At 46.1% G+C, this 17,999-nt stretch overlaps 1 protein-coding gene across 2 annotated transcripts; it reads right to left on the reverse strand.

The window, feature by feature from the left end:
- Positions 1-1,283: 1,283 nt before the first annotated feature.
- On the reverse strand, positions 1,284-17,944 carry LIN37 (lin-37 DREAM MuvB core complex component). 2 transcript variants are annotated; one of them, XM_066638893.1, is made up of 10 exons: positions 17,743-17,944; positions 15,541-15,586; positions 13,421-13,496; positions 12,028-12,078; positions 8,710-8,739; positions 8,524-8,609; positions 3,480-3,646; positions 2,755-2,880; positions 1,639-1,712; positions 1,284-1,512 (listed from the first exon to the last, which is right to left on the reverse strand). In XM_066638893.1, exons 2-10 carry the CDS (start codon positions 15,572-15,574, stop codon positions 1,431-1,433), a joined length of 726 nt encoding a protein of 241 aa, XP_066494990.1. In that variant the 5' UTR covers positions 15,575-15,586; positions 17,743-17,944; the 3' UTR covers positions 1,284-1,430. The 2 variants fall into 2 exon arrangements, with proteins under 2 accessions (XP_066494990.1, XP_066494989.1); XM_066638892.1 differs by having other exon boundaries at positions 2,734-2,880.
- Positions 17,945-17,999: the final 55 nt, after the last annotated feature.

The raw sequence follows: 17,999 nt of genomic DNA on the forward strand, positions 1-17,999 counted from the left end.
CTATAGCAGGAATCCTCCTACTATAGCATCTCCAGCAGGAACCTCTGTCTGAAGATGTCCTGTGAGAACCCACCACCTAGCAAAGGCTCAGGTAGGAGAGATGCAGGATCAGCATACTGCCTTTCTGCAAGGGACTTTCCTAAACCAACCTACTTGTTCCCTTTCCCAAAAGGGGCTTGCATTGCATCTTAGAAAAAAGGTAATCAGTAAACCCACCCCTGAAAAATATACTATGCTGGGACTGAAAGAGACAGTTGCTGTATACAAGATCCCACCAATCTGACAGGACACTCCTGCCCAATTAGGAAGATCTTATTACCTTCCTCCTGCATCCTATTCCCCAGGCTGCTACAACCAAGGAGGACGCAGTGACCCATCTGTTCTTTCTGTGCTGCTCTGCAAAATAAGTGCCCCAAAGTCAGTGCCCTGCATTGCACGGAGTTTTGGCATGGGCTGCAGGAAAGCCCAGTTTGAACTATTTGCTCAGGCATGGAGCTGACACAGAGTGGGTAACTGGGTGGGCGGGCAGCCGCTGGCACTCTGCCCAATTTCCTTCACAGGGTAAATTGAGAATGCCATCTAAGCCACCCCAAGCTCCTCTGAGCAAGGCACATTTGACAAATCATCTATATATAAAAAGCAGCAGGTCTGTGGTTCTGTTTTGTCACGTTCTATTCTGACCCGGCAGGGCAGGGCTGCTGTGGGCAGGCTGCTCTAAATGGCCATTGGAATGGACAAATGCTCGCCCCCAGCGACAACCCAGCCCCCTGGATGCAAGAGGGCAATTCAACTGCCACCTCCTATTTTCTCCTGTGAAGGTAAATGGCTGCCACTCATCCATATAGAAAGCTGGTTGCGTGGTACATAAGGGGGCAAAAGAAGCCTAGTCTCCACCAGCGAACCTATGGGGTGACCACAGGCTTTCCCTCCTGAGCCTCTCACCATCATCATCCCATTTCTGTCATTACCTTTCTCAGGATCATGCATGAGATAGTCCCCCCTTTCTTCTTCACAACAACCCTGAGAGGCAGGCTAGCTAAAGAGAGGAGACTCCCTCCTAGCAAGCCTTTTACAAGTTGCAGGCTTCATCACAAACACAATATGTGCCTCAGCACTGGTAGAACCCCATGCACCTGTTGGGAATGGATTGGGGGGGGGGTTCAGTGCCGAACTTTGCCCCAGGGCCCCAACAACCCAGCACCACCACTGTTCCTGGTTCATCTCTAGAGGTCTGGTTCAGGCCTGGGAAACTTCCTCCTCCCTAGCTGGACAGACACACATGCTCACATAAACAAAATGTGGTATTTATTGATACACAGAAACGGAGGCAAGAGCAGGGATCCCCCTTGAGACAAGCGACTTCAGGAGGCCATGAGATGCAGAGAATGAGGGAGCCATAATCAGATTCTGGGTACTGAAACCCCTACCCCTCACTGCCGCTCATACATCTCTTTCAGGATCTTCATGCTCTCAGCATAGCGCAACTGATTCTTGTGCGAGGCCTCTTTCCACCTGTCAATGGGAGATGGCGCATGTCAACTATAGTCCACAGATTTCCCATAACCTCCCATGCCTCAAACAGAGTGCAAGTTGATCTGATTTGGCCTGCAGCTCTTGTAGCCACTCCCAGGCACCTACCTCTGTCGGATCTTCTTCCACCGCTCCATGTTCTTGTAGATGAGGGAGGACATCGAGGGCACTGTGTCAGGAGTCTGTGGGGAAAAAGAAAGCATCAGCCTCAAGGGTTCAGCCGCACCTAGTCAGCAGAACAAGCAGATCTGCTCGAAAAAGCAATCTGGACTGCTTCAGCAGCAACTAAATCAGCACATCACCCCATCACATTCACTGTCAATTGAGACATCCCTGTTCATGAATGGCAATATGCCGTGCAAACTGTGGGTGCCTTTAAAAAATGTATATCTTCATGTGGGTGGCTGAGATGGATCCAGCATTTTAAGAGATCATTGCCTGAGCTGGAGTCCATAATTCCAGAGGTGTAGCTACATCACAGAAGCTGGTGTAGTGTTTATGTGCTGAATTTTTAATCTTGCTTTTCTCCCCTTACGGTAGACCCAGAGGAGCTTACAGAAAATCATCAAATTACAGAAAAAAAACAATTGCAATATACCCTAGAATTCCTAAAACAGTTGCAATAAAAACACAAGATCAACAGCAGACAGTGTTGAAAGGACAGAACCTGCAGAATACAGACATCCTTGTTTAAAAGGCAGTGAATTCAGAAAGCTTGTTCAAAAAGCCCCACCACAAAGCCTCTAAGGAGGGAGCAGTATGTAGACTGAGAAGGAGGGTGTTCCATATAGTTGGTGCCGCTACTGAGAAGGCCCTGTTTCTTGCCTTCATCCCAGGCGATAGCACTTGAGAAAGAGCCTTCTCCAATGACTGGAGAGGATGAGCTGGATTGTACAGGCGGTCCCTCAAATATCCTGGCCGGAAGCCATATAAAGCTTTTAAAGCTCAAAACCAGCACCTTGAATTGGGCCCAGAAACAAACTGGAAAGTGTTCACCTATTGAATCAATGTGGGAGCTCTAGTGCAAGTCCTTGCACAAACATTGGTAAAACAGCATTAGAAGTTTGATTCATTCTTCACGTGCTTCTCTGGATCCCAACCCAGGACCCTCCAGTTTGGAACCAGAGAGCCAAGGATGTCTTTGATCTGACCCCCAGAGACCACCCATTCTTTCCTCCTGCCCTGGCTCAAGAGTGTTCTGACCGTGGCGGTAGCTACTTTGACCTCCTCAGGCTCTAGCGGCGATGGGATGCGTAAGTTCACGGGCTCTCCCATGGGGTTTATCTGGCAAGGGGTCGGTGGTGGAAGCTTGCACACGTCCTGGCACTTCCCATTCAGTCCTTCAGCTCCCTAGGATCAAACACATTAGGAAAAAAAAGTGGCATGGTGCAGTCTCTGTCAAGGGCTTCCTTATTCAAGATTTCCCATAACCCCCATGTCTCAAGCACAGTGCAAGCATCCTGACTTGGGCCTCTCATCACCATCCTGTGTTCCTGTGGCAACCACCCTGTGAGGTAGGCCACAGAAAATGTGACTGGCCCAAGGTCACAGAACCAGCTTCACGAAAACAGGGCTTCAAAACTTGATCTCTCTGGTTGAAGTCCAACAACCTTCAGTGCTGCAGCACATGGACCTCACAAGCAGCTATGTGTCATGTAGTGGTTAAGGACATAAACGATGCTTGAAGTCCCCAGTAGACTAAACTGAACCAGACTCCAATTTGGGTTTTTTTGTTACTCTCTCACTCAACCACAGTTCACCTGTACGGAGATAATGCCAATGGCCTACCTTTCAAGGCTGTCATAATGGTTAAGGACAACGAGCACAAGAACTTTTGAGGCCTTCAACAAAAGCGCTAATTAAGTATCGTTGGTGAACAGCCTTTGTTCTGGCAGTCAAAAGCCCTGCTGTCGTCCACCCCTTCCAGTTGAGAGCTTCCTATTTAGTACCTCCTCGTCCTCCGGAAGGGTGGGCAAGTTGGGGCTGGGAGATCGCTCCTGCTCCCGCACCATGGGATTGTTTCGCATCCAGGCCCGGCAGATAGGATACAGCGGGGTGCTCTCAGAGAACTGTGCCAAGTCAACACTCCGGTCAAACAGCTTGATGACATAGGTATCTGGAGGGCGACAGGAGAGCAGGTCTGTAAAGGTAGAGACCCAAAAGGCGGGCCCAGGAGATCCCCAAACAAATCAGTTCCTACAGAAAAAACACACACAACCCGCACATCTCCCTGGCTTTATTCCTTCTCTCCTCTGCACCAGCCGGCTCAATTTGGTCATGTACCAGCTCCATCACTCCTCCTTTCGAAAGGCCTAAAGACCAGCTCAAGATAGGGCAGTCTGCAAAATGTCGTCTGCCTGTCCTATCCAGTGGCATGCCAACCACCACTCTCACTCCTCTTCCCCAAAGGCACTCTAGCCCACACTCTTCTCTCCTCTGAATGTTCTATTCTGCTCCATTATCCACTTCCTTTTTGAATCCAGGAAGTGAGAGAGGCAGAAGCCACCACTCCCACCATGTTGCCTGAAGCGATTGTCTCAGCTAGCCTCATGGATGGGCCAGCCTTATAAGGTCACGTTGCTCTAGAGCAGCTTTCAATCCTTTTTTAATCTCATGGCACACTAACAAGACACTACCATTTTCAAGACATGCCATCAGTTTGTTTGTTTTTACAATTGACAAGGTACACCATACTACTGATGGGGGATTCACCCCCCCCAATGGCTCTGTTAATAAATGACACTCCTCTAAATTCCCACGACAAACCTGCAGACCATTCACAGCACACCAATGTGCCACAGCCCAGCAGCTGAAAAACCGCAGCTCTAAAGTGCATGAACAGGACAACCAAGATGAGCAAAAGACTGGAGCAAAGACTTCCACATAAGACTGACAAGGTTGGGTTGGATCTTTTGAGTTCAGAAAAAGATGACTGTAGATGGGTGGGAAGAGAGAAACAGTATAGATTTGTACAACTGTGAATTGTTACGTGTGCAGAGATACACTAGAAAGAAGTGACCTACCCAAGACACTAGAACTCCAGGTCACCTTATGAAACTGAATGGCTGTCAGTTAAGACCAGCAAAAGAAAACAACACCCCCCTCCACACACACACTGCATGAATTACTGATGTAAGGGTACTACAAGATTTGGTGATGCGGGTGAAGGAGAAGCCAACAGTGGATGAACAGACATGTCTCCAGGGGCTCCTGAGAGACAGTCTGTTTCCCCCCAAAAAACTGTAGGTCTGAAGAGGATCTGAAGATCTTTATCAGGAGAGATAAGATCTTTCCACGGTGCAAGGTACCCGAGACATTGAAAGCCCAACCGGGGGGGGGGGGCTTTCTTCTCAGAAACTTAATCGTCAGGGACAGTATTGGGGGAGGTCTCTTGTTATCTGGTGTGCTCCCTGGGGCATTTAGTGGGCCGCTGTGAGATACAGGAAGCTGGACTAGATGGGCCTATGGCCTGATCCAGTGGGGCTGTTCTTATGTTCTTATGAGGTGCAGTGTCTGCAATCAAGCTGCTGGCTCCGTGCTAAGATACCATATGGAAGGAAAAAGCATGAAGCGTAAAGTTTAAGTTGGAAATTTAAGGAAAGTATGTGTTAATACTGTCCCTGGCTCTGATTGACTGATTTGGCTACAGCCCTGGATACACTGGAGGCGTTAATGAGAAATTTTTTTAAGGATGTTGAAAGTGCTCTTTATCTTTGCAGTGGAATAAATCAGTTGTGCATTATAACTGTAAATATAACTTGGTGTGTGGATTAAAATCCAGAATTATTTTTGGGCATAATTTTCATTAGACTTGAAAGAGTTTGTCTTCTTGACACTGTTTCTTTCGTTTTGTTGCTCTCAATTAACCACACTGTTATCTGTAAGAAATATTCGAAGAATGCCTGACTGATAAAACATGTGGTGGAAGTAAGGAGAATAATACGCTGCGGACATCTTGTGGATTAGAGAGAAACTGCAAGATGGAACCTGTTCCAGATATTTGGATTCAAATGATCCTGATAAATATGGAAAAATTGCTCACAAGGAGAAGACAGCAGTTGAGTTGGTCCTTGCAGGTTCAAGCCAGTTTAGAGACTCTCTCCCATTAGATGGATGCGTGCAAGTAGCAATCTGAAGATGTGAAGAAACAAGCAGAAGATAAACAAGATAAACAAGGGAGTGAGAAAGCGGAGAGGATGCTGGTGAGGGACGAAACCAGAAGATTGGACACAGGAAGACAGGATGGAGAGGAGATGCCGATGGAAATCAAGACAGATAAGATGGACACTAACATGGGTGCACAAAATACAAAATTTGTTGGAACAAGAAGGAGAAAATATATTCCAGTTAACTGGAAGAATGTGTTGGAGTTGCTGTCCAGAGGGGGCAAGATGCTGTCCAGAAGGGGTCAAGCTATGGCCCAGTGACTCTGACCTTTCTACCTGTTCTCTTTGTGATCCTTGTGGAATGTGGCCCTAACCCTTTATCCTTCCCTTCTCCTCTGAGCACTTCCTCTTGTCCTCTGACCACCGACCTGTTAAGATGTGCACACCAAGGGCTCTGATGCCCAGGCCATCTTGAGCACAAGGCATGCAGGGTGAGACAGCTCCAGGGCCTTGCTATCTCTAAGTAATAGCTGAACCTCTGATCCTAATCAGATGCTGTAAATATACACTCAATGGAACTGTAAGTAAATAACTTCTTTTTTGCAAATTTAACAAGCCATTGCCTCTTTGTCTTTTTTTATTGATTAGCAGTCAGCCGGGTGAGGGAGGTTCCCTGGGGTGATACCCAAAAGGGGGGGGGGGTTCGCTGCTTAAGCTGCTCTGCTCCCCCCCCCAAAGAGGAAACTACTTTTAATTTCCTCCAACAGAATCAACACATCTTATACAAGAAAGTGTGGACCTATTAGATTTTGTTATAAACTATTAAAGATACTACAGGAGAAAACATGGAAAGTAAGAAAGAAAAAGAAACCTGAGGGTTAACCTGAATGTTAAAGAAAACTGGAGGATTTTCTTTAGTTAATAATAATGGTCAAAATCTATTTTAAAAAAATACATACGAAATTGATATATATGAATTGGAATGTATTAAAAAAATAGCTGGAAATGTTAATGTGTAGATAAATTGTTTTATATGTGGCTATTATGTTAAAGAAAAAGAAATGTAATTAGATTGGAGAATGGTAAAGAATATATTATAAGAGATGGTTGGTTCCATAGTAGTTTAGAAATTAGATTATTTTTATTTGATATCAATGAGTAACTGAATTAGCTGAGATGATAGAAAGTGAATATTTAGAAAATGTATTATAAGGAATTAGAAAAAATTTATTATATATAAGAAATATATAAATGAGTAGAAGAGTTAGAAATAGATGGAAGAATTGTTTTATACAGTAGAACCTCCAAAGTTGACCACCTCTCTATAATGACCACCTCCTTAAGTTGACCTAATTTTCACAGTATGGACAGACACTGCATATACACTATGGGAGACCAACCTCTCTATATTGACCACCTCCGTAAGTTGTATCTTGACCACTTCGACCATTGCACAGAGTATTAATTTACCCTCTGTAAGCTGCCCGCTGAACGCAATACTGTGGGCCTGTGTTTTGTCTGGTTTGTCCCATCTTGGAAAAGCAAGAAGCCATGCAACAATCTCTCCCCTACGCCTGCTAGCGCGTGTGCGAAAGGGTTTTTATAGGTGGGCACACTGCACATAGCCGACAGACTTGCGCCGGTTGCCGATTGTATCTGGACACGTACCAAGTTGTGAGGGACATGAGGTTGCTTGTGCATAGTGAAGCCACCGCCCTTTCACTTTGGTTCCCATCACCAGTACATTACTTTATACTTGAAACACAACTGCTATTTTGCTGCCTATTCTCCCGGTTTGGAGAGATCCTCCTGGAGCACTTCACAATCCCTTCTGGTCTTCACCACTCAGAAAAGTTTAGTGTCATCCACAAACATGTCCACCTCCCTGCTTATCCCTGTTTCCAGGTCATTTACGAAGATGTCGAAAAGAACCAGTCCCAGGACAGATCCTTGAGGCACTCCACTTTCCACCTCTCTCCACTTTTTTTTTGTCAATTGCCCATTGACACCCACTCTCTATTTTCTGGTCCTCAACCAGTTCCCGATCCATGAGAGGACTTGTCCTCTTATTCCCTGACTGTGGAGTTGTCTCAACAGCTTTTAGTGAGGCACTGTATCAAACACCTTCTAGCATTTAGTGAATCTGAGGAGACCCAGTGGAGGCCAGACAGCCTAAGTAAAAAAATGTTTTTTTTTAGCTGTTGCGGCTGTGTAACATACTACATGCTATGGGCTGGCAAGGGATAGCATTGGTCTGCCTGTCTGCTATGAAACCAAGTAATTTTTTTTTAAGCTTATGAATTTTCAGGGGTTTTTTTAAACACTGATTGTGGGCTGTTTATTCTGTCTCTTGATATAGACATAGATGATATAAACAGTAAGCATCACAAGAGGATCAATTCTCATTGATATTTGCAATAAAACTTTTTAAAAATCCAATCTAATTAATAACTTGGCCTTGCATTTCCTGTCCTGGGAGCTAAACATGATAATATTTAAATGCGTTTTTTCCCATATGTTGACCACCTCACCAATGTTGACCAATTCCTCCAGTCCCTTGGGTGGTCAACTTAAAGAGATTCTACTGTATGTTGTTATATTTTGGTAACTAGATTAGTTTGTTTTAATATTAATGAGATATGGTATGATTAATTAGTAATGGTATATGGTATTTAGCACTCCTAAATGTATGTTATATGTTTGTACATCTGTGTGTGTGTCAATTAAAATAAATAAATAAAAAGATTTGGTGATGTGTAAGTACTTTTGTATATAAATATTCATAATTCTTTGCGAGGTTCCCATTAGCCACTTTTAAGGACAGACTGCCAGATGAGATGGATCATTTATCTGATCCAGCACAGCAAATCGTTGTATTTTCACTCACTCGGCTTCTGCTGTCCACCTTCCGCAAGTCCATCATCCGTCTCCTTCCTCTTCTTGCGGCGGTGATGAGAGAACCGGGCCGAGGGCCTAGGAGCACAACAGAGATTGTTTTAAGTCTCAGACATGCCCCATGCCATGCCATGCCATGGTCATCGATAGTCAGGCAAGACACTGTCAAAAACCATACCTCTTTCCCGTGGCAGTTGGAGAAGAGTCCCTGTAACCACAAAGCAGAGATGTTAACAACTTAGAATGCAACAGTTCACCCCCCACCCAAGCTGTGAATGTGGCACACATACCATGAAAGACATCTTCACATAGCACGTGACGAAGTTATGGAATTTGTGTGATATCTGTGTACAACCAGTGCCCACAATTTTTATTAGTACCGTTATGTATGTTGGCAACCTTCAGTCTCGAAAGACTCTGGTATCGCGCTCTGAAAGGTGGTTCTGGAACAGCGTCTAGTGTGGCTGAAAAGGCCAATTTGGGAGTGACAATCCCTTCCACACTGGGAGCAAGTGCAGTCTGTCCCTGGTCTGTCTCCCTGGCTGTGGGCCTTCCTTCTTTGCCTCTTTGCCTCAGTCTGTTGGCCAAGTGTCTCTTCAAACTGGGAAAGGCCATGCTGCACAGCCTGTCTCCAAGCGGGCCACTCAGAGGCCAGGGTTTCCCACTTGTTGAGGTCCATTCCTAAGGCCTTCAGATCCCTCTTGCAGATGTCCTTGTATCGCAGCTGTGGTCTACCTGTAGGGCGCTTTCCTTGCACGAGTTCTCCATAGAGGAGATCCTTTGGGATCCAGCCATCATCCATTCTCACAACATGACCGAGCCAATGCAGGTGTCTGTTTCAGCAGTGCATACATGCTAGGGATTCCAGCTCGTTCCAGGACTGTGTTGTTTGGAACTTTGTCCTGCCAGGTGATGCCGAGGATGCATCGGAGGCAGCGCATGTGGAAAGCGTTCAGTTTCCTCTCCTGTTGTGAGCGGAGAGTCCATGACTTGCTGCAGTACAGAAGTGTATTCAGGACGAAAGCTCTGTAGACCTGGATCTTGTTATGTTCTGTCAGCTTCTTGTTGGACCAGACTCTCTTTGTGAGTCTGGAAAACGTGGTAGCTGCTTTACCGATGCGTTTGTTTAGCTCGGTATCAAGAGAAAGAGTGTTGGAGATCGCTGAGCCAAGGTACACAAAGTCATGGACAACCTCCAGTTCATGCATAGAGATTGTAATGCAGGGAGGTGAGTCCACATCCTGAACCATGACCTGTAGTACCGTTATTAATATTTATTATTAAGAATCTTTATATCTGGGCCTTTTTATCCACAGGGGATCCATTTCAGAACCTCTTGTGGATATGGGAATCCACAGATATGCAAATTCTGACCACTTCCGGCTTGATGAGAAATTGGAGGTGGCTTTATGAGGTCTCCAGGAGGCCTTCTGAGGTTTGTGGAGGCCTCCACTGGCAAACCAGAAGTGGCTTTCCCAGGTATTCATAGCATCCATGGCGAGTCTAATCTGTGGCAGATTTGTGAATACCAGGGTCACACTGTATATACTGCTTTTCAACGAGTGTAGTTCAAAAGTGGTTTACATAGTAAAATAAATGGTTCTCTGCCTCCAAAGGGCTCACAGTCTTAAAACAAAATACAGAAGAGACACCAGCCAAGAGCCACTGGTAAAGACACCATGCTGGGACAAAGAGGAACAGTTGCTCTCCCCCTGCTAAATATAAGAGGACACCACTTTAAATGGTGCCCTTTTGCCCAATTAGCAGGGGTACTAACTGGGCAAATTCCATAACTGGTTTAATTACATAAATTAATGTACTTTTTGTAGTTTAATGGGCATCACTTCAGAGGACTTTGAAAAAGAGGATTTGACAAATGACCGACAAGGGTGGCATGACCTGCTGGTAGACACGGGAAGTGAGGAGGGGATACTTCACAGTATGGCAAGTGGCACTTGGCCACGCAAATTATTCTACATGCACATGAAGTGCCACTTTCATCATGTGGGCCACGCCACATTGTTCTAATGTGACCCCAACATTGTTCTAATGTCTAATGTGACCTCCCCCCCCCCCCGGCTGGAAGCGGAGATGGTACGGACTACAGTGCGCTGGCGGCGAGATTGTCTTCATAAGAACAGCCCTACTGGATCAGGCCATAGGCCCATCTAGTCCAGCTTCCTGTATCTCACAGCGGCCCACTAAATGCCCCAGGGAGCACACCAGATAACAAGAGACCTGCAAGGCCTCCTGGGAATTGTAGTTAAGAACATAAGAACAGCCCCACTGGATCAGGCCATAGGCCCAGCTAGTCCAGCTTCCTGTATCTCACAGCGGCCCACCAAATGCCCCAGGGAGCACACCAGATAACAAGAGACCTCATCCTGGTGCCCTCCCTTGCATCTGACATAGCCCATTTCTAAAATCAGGAGGTTGCGCATACACATCATGGCTTGTACCCCATAACGGATTTTTCCTCCAGAAACTTGTCCAATCCCCTTTTAAAGGCGTCCAGGCCAGATGCCGTCACCACATCCTGTGGCAAGGAGTTTCACAGACCAATCACATGCTGAGTAAAGAAATATTTTCTCTTGTCTGTCCTAACCCGCCCAACACTCAATCTGAGTGGATGTCCCCTGGTTCTGGTGTTATGTGAGAGTGTAAAGAGCATCTCCCTATCCACTCTGTCCATCCCCTGCATAATTTTGTATGTCTCAATCATGTCCCCCCTCAGGCGTCTCTTTTCTAGGCTGAAGAGGCCCAAACGCTGTAGCCTTTCCTCGTAAGGAAGATGCCCCAGCCCAGTAATCATCTTAGTTGCTCTCTTCTGCACCTTTTCCATTTCCACTATGTCTTTTTTGAGATGCGGCGACCAGAACTGGACACAATACTCCAGCTGTGGCCTTACCATAGATTTGTACAACGGCATTATAATATTAGCTGTTTTGTTCTCAATACCTTTCCTAATGATCCCAAGCATAGAATTGGCCTTCTTCACTGCCGCCACACATTGGGTCGACACTTTCATCAACCTGTCCACCACCACCCCAAGATCTCTCTCCTGATCTGTCACAGACAGCTCAGAACCCATCAGCCTATATCTAAAGTTTTGATTTTTTGCCTCAATGTGCATGACCTTACACTTACTGACATTGAAGCGCATCTGCCATTTTGTTGCCCATTCTGCCAGTCTTCAGAAGAAGGCAGGCTAGGCAGAGTGGGCACAGGGTGAAGGAGAAACCAGGAGGTGATGGGAACCCGAGAAGCCTCCCCCTCACTGCAGGAACAACTGTGCTGTGAGCTGCCTACTTCCCAGACATAACAGGTGTCCCTGGAGAGGACTTAAACAGCCCTGTAATAAGCCATGACAGCTATCCCGGATCTGGTTTCTCAGTTTAATTAGTATCTTCAACAGGGCCTTGGCAGTCACCCTTTCCCCACTAGGGCAAGCAAAGCCTACAGAAGGTGGTCACAGAAGGCTACAAAGGCTTCTTACTTGCTGAGTGCATCGGACGGCAGCTTTCCGGAGTCCTCTTCCATCTGCTCCCTAAGGAGAGGAGCAAGAGTTAGAAAAAGGGGTAGTGGGACACCAGTAGCCTTGTCCAGAAACTTGGCTCATCATCTGAGCCTCTGCAGGAGGTGCCTCTCTAGTGTGAAGTGCAAGACACCCCCAAGCTATTCAAGGCCTCCCTCCCATTGCGGCTAGATCAGCACCTAAGAGATGAGATGAAACACCCGTGATCTGGGGAGTGGACATTTTCCATCCTTGTCCTCCCCAACTTGGAGAGCCTTCAGAGCCACCTCTACGACTAGGAAGCAGAGCCAAGTATGGGGGGGGGGGCTGTTGGACAACTGAGACCATCTCTGTACCTACAGCTTTATACGGCAATGGTGGAACAACACGCAGGGCACAGCCTGGCAGGCTGGAGCCCACAGAGGGCTCCCTGAAACCTGGAAGTAGCTCTGCCAGAAGTTGCAGACTGCCCAGTTGCTTGGGTAAGAAGCCACCTTCACCCCTCCCCCCCCCATGATAAAACCATCTGCAGCATCCTGGTCTGGATTGCTAGGTGGCCCACTTCCAGGGAAGAGGGGTCTACTTCTCCTCCATGGTCACAGTAGAACTTTTGAAGAACAGCGGTTGGAAGGAACCCCAAGAACAGCAGCCATTCTGCCTGAAGGGTGGGTATTTTCCACCATCATCTCCCCTCGAGACTTTTCCCAGGCATGATTTTGTTGCTCCCCCCTCACTCCACTGTTTAAGGTTATATTCAGTGGATATTTTGTTGTGTCTTATCAGCCCCTTGGGTTGCTGGTTGCCAGAACATCAAGGTACAGTCAGATCTCTTAAAACGCAAATTTGATATCTGAGAATTCGAGTATCCCCGAGGGGTAGAATGGCTATCTATCTCTCATTATCCATGTTTCTTGTTCTTGTTATGTGCTAGGCAGAGACCTTCTGGAAACTGCAGGGACCTTCAGAATGGCACCCACGACCAGCACGGACCCCTTTAAAATGACTGGCCGAAGCTTCCACTGGTCATTTTAGAAGGGTCCGTGCTGGTTGGGGGAACTATTCTGGAGGTCCCTGCAGCCTCCAGAAGGTCTCTGCAGCATTCAGAGACCTTCTGGCACTTTCTGCTGCACTGTGCTGGCTTCCCGAGGGTCTCTGCAGGTAGCAGATAAGACACTCCTTCCCCACTTAGGATACACTCTTGCACTTAACCCCATTGATCCCATAGGAATCAATGGTTCATTCTCTGCAAATTCACTACAAGGACTGACTGTATGAAATAAGTTAATAAAAAGCCCCAGAGTTGTTCTATGCTCCAAGAGTAGACAGTAACAGCCCCCCTCCCAGTCTTGACCCTGAAGGCTCCGGCAACGCTTACCGATCAACATCGGTCTTCTCCAAGAGACCCTGCAGCACAGCATCAAGCCTGTTCCGAGCATTGGCTGTCTCCAGATCTGTGGCAAGGGAGAGGTGTCATCATCCCAGCAAAGAACATCCATCCCAACCACCCTTAAAGACCATCACTGGCTTTCCTCCCTTTTGCTGCCCATCCTACACTGACACTGAAGACCCTTGTATTATTCTAAGATCTAGAGCCAGGGTGGTGTAGTGGTTTGGGAGGTGGACCTTGATGATCCAGGTTCAAGTCCCCCCTCAGCCACAAAGCTTCCTGGGTGACCTTGGGCCAGTCACTTTCTCCCAGCCTGACCTATCTCACAGGGTTGTTGTGAGGACAAGAAGGAGGGAAGGAGCAGCTCTGTAAACCGCCCTGAGCTCCTTGGAGGAAGTGCGGTATAAAAATGTGAAAAATAAATAAATAAAATAAATAAGATCTACTAGCCTGCCTTTCCAATGCTGGAAGTGTTGCTGTTCTAGCTCTGGCAGCCCAAGTGAAAATGGCTGCTCTAGTTTCCCCCTTTAACTGCTACCCCTCACCAAACAATCTAAACCAGTGGTTCTCAAACGTTTTAGCCCAGGACCCACTTTTTAGAATGACACCCACCAGAAGTGATGTCATTAACCTGGAGCTGATGTCACGGCCAGAAGTGACATCATCAAGCAGAAAAATTTTTTAACCATCCTAGGCTGCAATCCTATCCGCACTGACCCAGGAGTAAGCCCCATTGACTATCATTGTTAAAAGCATATACATTGTAGCCTGTTAAAAGTACAGATCTCCCCAAATACAGTAACATACCATTTTGGCCTCAAGTCTAATATACTAAATATGAAATATTGAAATGAATGGGGACCTGAGCCATTTGAATTTGACTCGCGACCCAACTAGTGGGACCTGACCCACAGTTTGAGAAACTGTGATCTAAACTACCAGATAATACTGAACTGGGGTGTTGTTGGGGGTGGGGGAGAAGCAGACAGACTGCAGGGCACAGAATGCATTTTATTCAGGGGCCAAAAATTCTGCCCTAATATGTAAGCCTGCACAAAGGGGAAAAAAGGAGCCAAAAATGACATTTTATTTTGCAGCAGCAGAGAGAGAAAGAGTGTAAGTGTGAGTGTATTCAATGATATAGCAGGGACCATTTCAATTGAGCTTGTCTGAAAGCTCAAATGAAACATCTGGTTCAATCACAGTGCTTCAAAAATGGGCAAAATGGATCTATATTGCATTTAAAATGTAGACCAACCTGGACAGCATGCATCAGGGAGAATATACCACTTCCTCTCAGCTTTTACGGAAGACCAGGCTATACAAAGACAGTAGAACATGGCCTTCCATCAGACCCAAGTGGAATGAGCAAATCCATGAAAGTTTTCTGCTTTCAGAGGACTCTTCAATCAGCACAACAGAGGCAAAGATTTCAGCGCTTTCTCTCTGTCTCTCTCAGCACTCCACAGAATGGACACACACCTTTGTTTTGTTGTGCTGGTGCTTCAGCAACACTTTGAGACCCTGACTAATGTATGATGGATGGGATTCTTATGGGATTCTTAAGTAAAGCACGAGAAGCAGCAAATTTTACAAGTCATCTTAAGGTCTGGCAAAGGGTTGGGTACAAATTAATGAAAAGGGAGCAAAGATATATGAAAAAAAAATAACCCATACAGAAGGGCTCCTGTGTATGATCCTAGTATTTTAATGAGCCCTGCCTGGCAGTTTCATTTATCTTATTTTTCATATGTTTATACCACCCTTCCTCCAACGAGGTTGGGATGATGTACGCAGTTCCTCTCCTCCTTTTGTCCGCACAACAGCCCTGTAAGGTAGGTTAGGCTGAGAGAGAGAGAATGACTGGCCCAAGGATCCAAGAAGCTTCAAGATTGAGTGTGAATTTTAACCTGGACCTTCCAAGTCCAACTCCCAACCACTACACCATCCTGGCTCTCATTCGAAGAAGAGAGGAAGAGGACAAGTGTAAAGGGGATTTAACTATGCAAGGAGTGGTGACCCTGGATTTGCAAAGGCTTCCTTCTGGTGCAAGCAACAAAACAGCAACTTCTCCTTTCCATTCATACTACGTGCCCATGGCATCCTACCTGGTTTCTCGGTTTTCACTTTACTGTGCAGCATGTTTTTCAGAGCCTGGAGAGGGGAAAAAAAAACATCATATACACATATAATGTGTATGTGTGTACACGTACACACTATATGTGTATACACATATAGTACACACAATTAGAAACACATACTGGCGGATGAGAAATACTGAGTTCCAAAGCAGGCAAAAAAATATTTTCATATCACTGTAGCAGTATCACTTGCATACTGCTAGGCAAGTTTTTCTATCCACCCAAGAGGCTTTATAGAAGGGCAGCCATGCCAAGGCTCCTGTGGCAAAATGCCAAGACTGGAGAATCTAAAAAAGACTAACAAATGAATTGTGACACATGTTGATTGCAGGCTAGCACACAAACACACACACACACTTTTTAAATGTTCTGCAAAGGGGGATCTAAAATGCAAAGATACCCAGCACAGGACCAAGAATGGCAATAAAACAAGATGTCAATATAGCTCTGATAGTCTGACTCCAAAGGCAAATCTCCTCTGCAACTAGATATATTTTGATGAAATAGGCTTAGCTTGTACCCATTTGAGCTTTGCATGGAAATATTATTATTAAGAATATTTATATACTGCTTTTCAACAAGACTAGTTCACAAAGTGGTTTTACACAGCAAAATAAATCAATAAACAGGCAATAGTTTTTTGCATTTTATAGCCTTTAAAGTTGCACTGTTTACTCTCTTTCCCCACTTCTCTGCTCTTCACGCACCTGATGAAGTGGGGTCTCTACTCCCCCAAAGTGTCTGGAAGGCGGCAGCAGCAGGAGGGCAATAAAACAACCCACACAGAAGATTTTAATATAGCTCTGATAATCTGACTCCAAAGGCAGATCTCCTCTGCAAACTAGATATTTTTTGATTAAATAGGTTGATCTTGCACCCATTTGAGCTTGGCACAGAAATATTATAGGAACATCTTTAGTGATACTTAATGCTTTGCATGGAAATATTATAGTGATCCCTTTTACATTTTAAAGCCTTTTAAGTTGCACTGTTTACTCTCTTTCCCTCACCCCTCTGCTCTTCAAGCACCTGATGAAGTGGAGTCTCTACTCCCCAAAAGTGTCTGTCTGACAGCCCAACCCTATCCACACTTTCCTGGCAGTAAGCCTCATTGACTGTAATGTTAATATAGCTCTGATAGTCTAGAACAGCCATTTTCAACCACTGTGACATGGCACACTGGTGTGCCATGAGTGGTTCATAGGTGTGCCACTGGAATTGGGGAAAGGTCATTTATTAATAGGGCCAATAGGAGATTTGAGCCCCCCACTGGCAGCATGGTGTGCCTTGTCAATTGTCAAAAACCTTGTCAATTGTCAAAAACCTGGCGGTGTGCCTTAGTGCCTTGTCAGTGTGCCGTGAGATGAAAAAGGTTGAAAATCACTGGTCTAGAACAGGGGTGTCCAAAGTTTTTGGCAGGAGGGCCATATCATTTCTCTGACACTGTGTTGGGGGCCAGGGAAAAAAAAGAATTAATTTACATTTAAAATTTGAATGAATTTACATAAGTTTACATAAATTAATATATTAAAGATGAACTTATATGAATGAATGAAGGTCTTGCAATAGCTCAAGGCCTATAAAAGGCCTTGCACAAAGCAAGGCTGGCCTTTCCTGTGCTGCCGCTACTGCACCACAGATGTGAAACAGCAAGCAGTGGAGGGAGCCCTCATCCCATAGCTCACGTGACAGGTCAAACAGTTGCCCTCACACTGAAAGCAGTTGCTTTGGGCCGGTGCGGGCTGCAGCAAGTCTCTGGAGGGCCACAGGCTCATTGGAGACTGGGAGCTCCCTGAGGGCCACATTGGGAGTCCTCAAGGGCCGCAAGTGGCCCCAGGGCCAGGGTTTGGGCACCCCTGGTCTAGAAGATAGTGTTAATATAGCTCTGATAGTCTGACTCCAAAGACAGATCTCCTCTGCAACTAGATATACTTTGATTAAATAGGCTGATCTTGCACCCACTTGAGCTTGGCACATAAACATTATAGCAACATCTTTAGTGATACTTAATGCTTTGCATGGAAATATTACAGTGATCCCTTTTGCATTTTAAAGCCTTTGAAGTTGCGCTGCTTGCTCTCTCCTCCCCACCCATCTGGAGCTATCCATCCTCCATTCACCTGATGAAGGGGGCTCTGTCCTCCCCCAAAGTGCCTGCCCTCCACAAACCTGGTCGCCTTTCAGCTGCCACAGGACTCTTCTTCAGTGCTTGCTTCTGCAGCCTACCAAGACCAGCCCTCTGCACAGCATCAGCTTCCAGGGACCTGGACCAAAACTGTGCCTGGTGGATGCTCAGGGCTCGTGCGCTCCCGGGCACCTCCAGCACAGCCGCGCAGCCAGTAGCCTCCCCAGCAATTGCTCCTGCTCCAGTTCCCGTTTGCAAGAATGCAGAATGCAGAAAAACCGCCTCTGCTGCACTGCATGCT

Source organism: Tiliqua scincoides, chromosome 10 (genome assembly GCF_035046505.1).
Source record: "Tiliqua scincoides isolate rTilSci1 chromosome 10, rTilSci1.hap2, whole genome shotgun sequence".
NCBI classification, from domain to species: Eukaryota; Metazoa; Chordata; class Lepidosauria; order Squamata; family Scincidae; genus Tiliqua; species Tiliqua scincoides.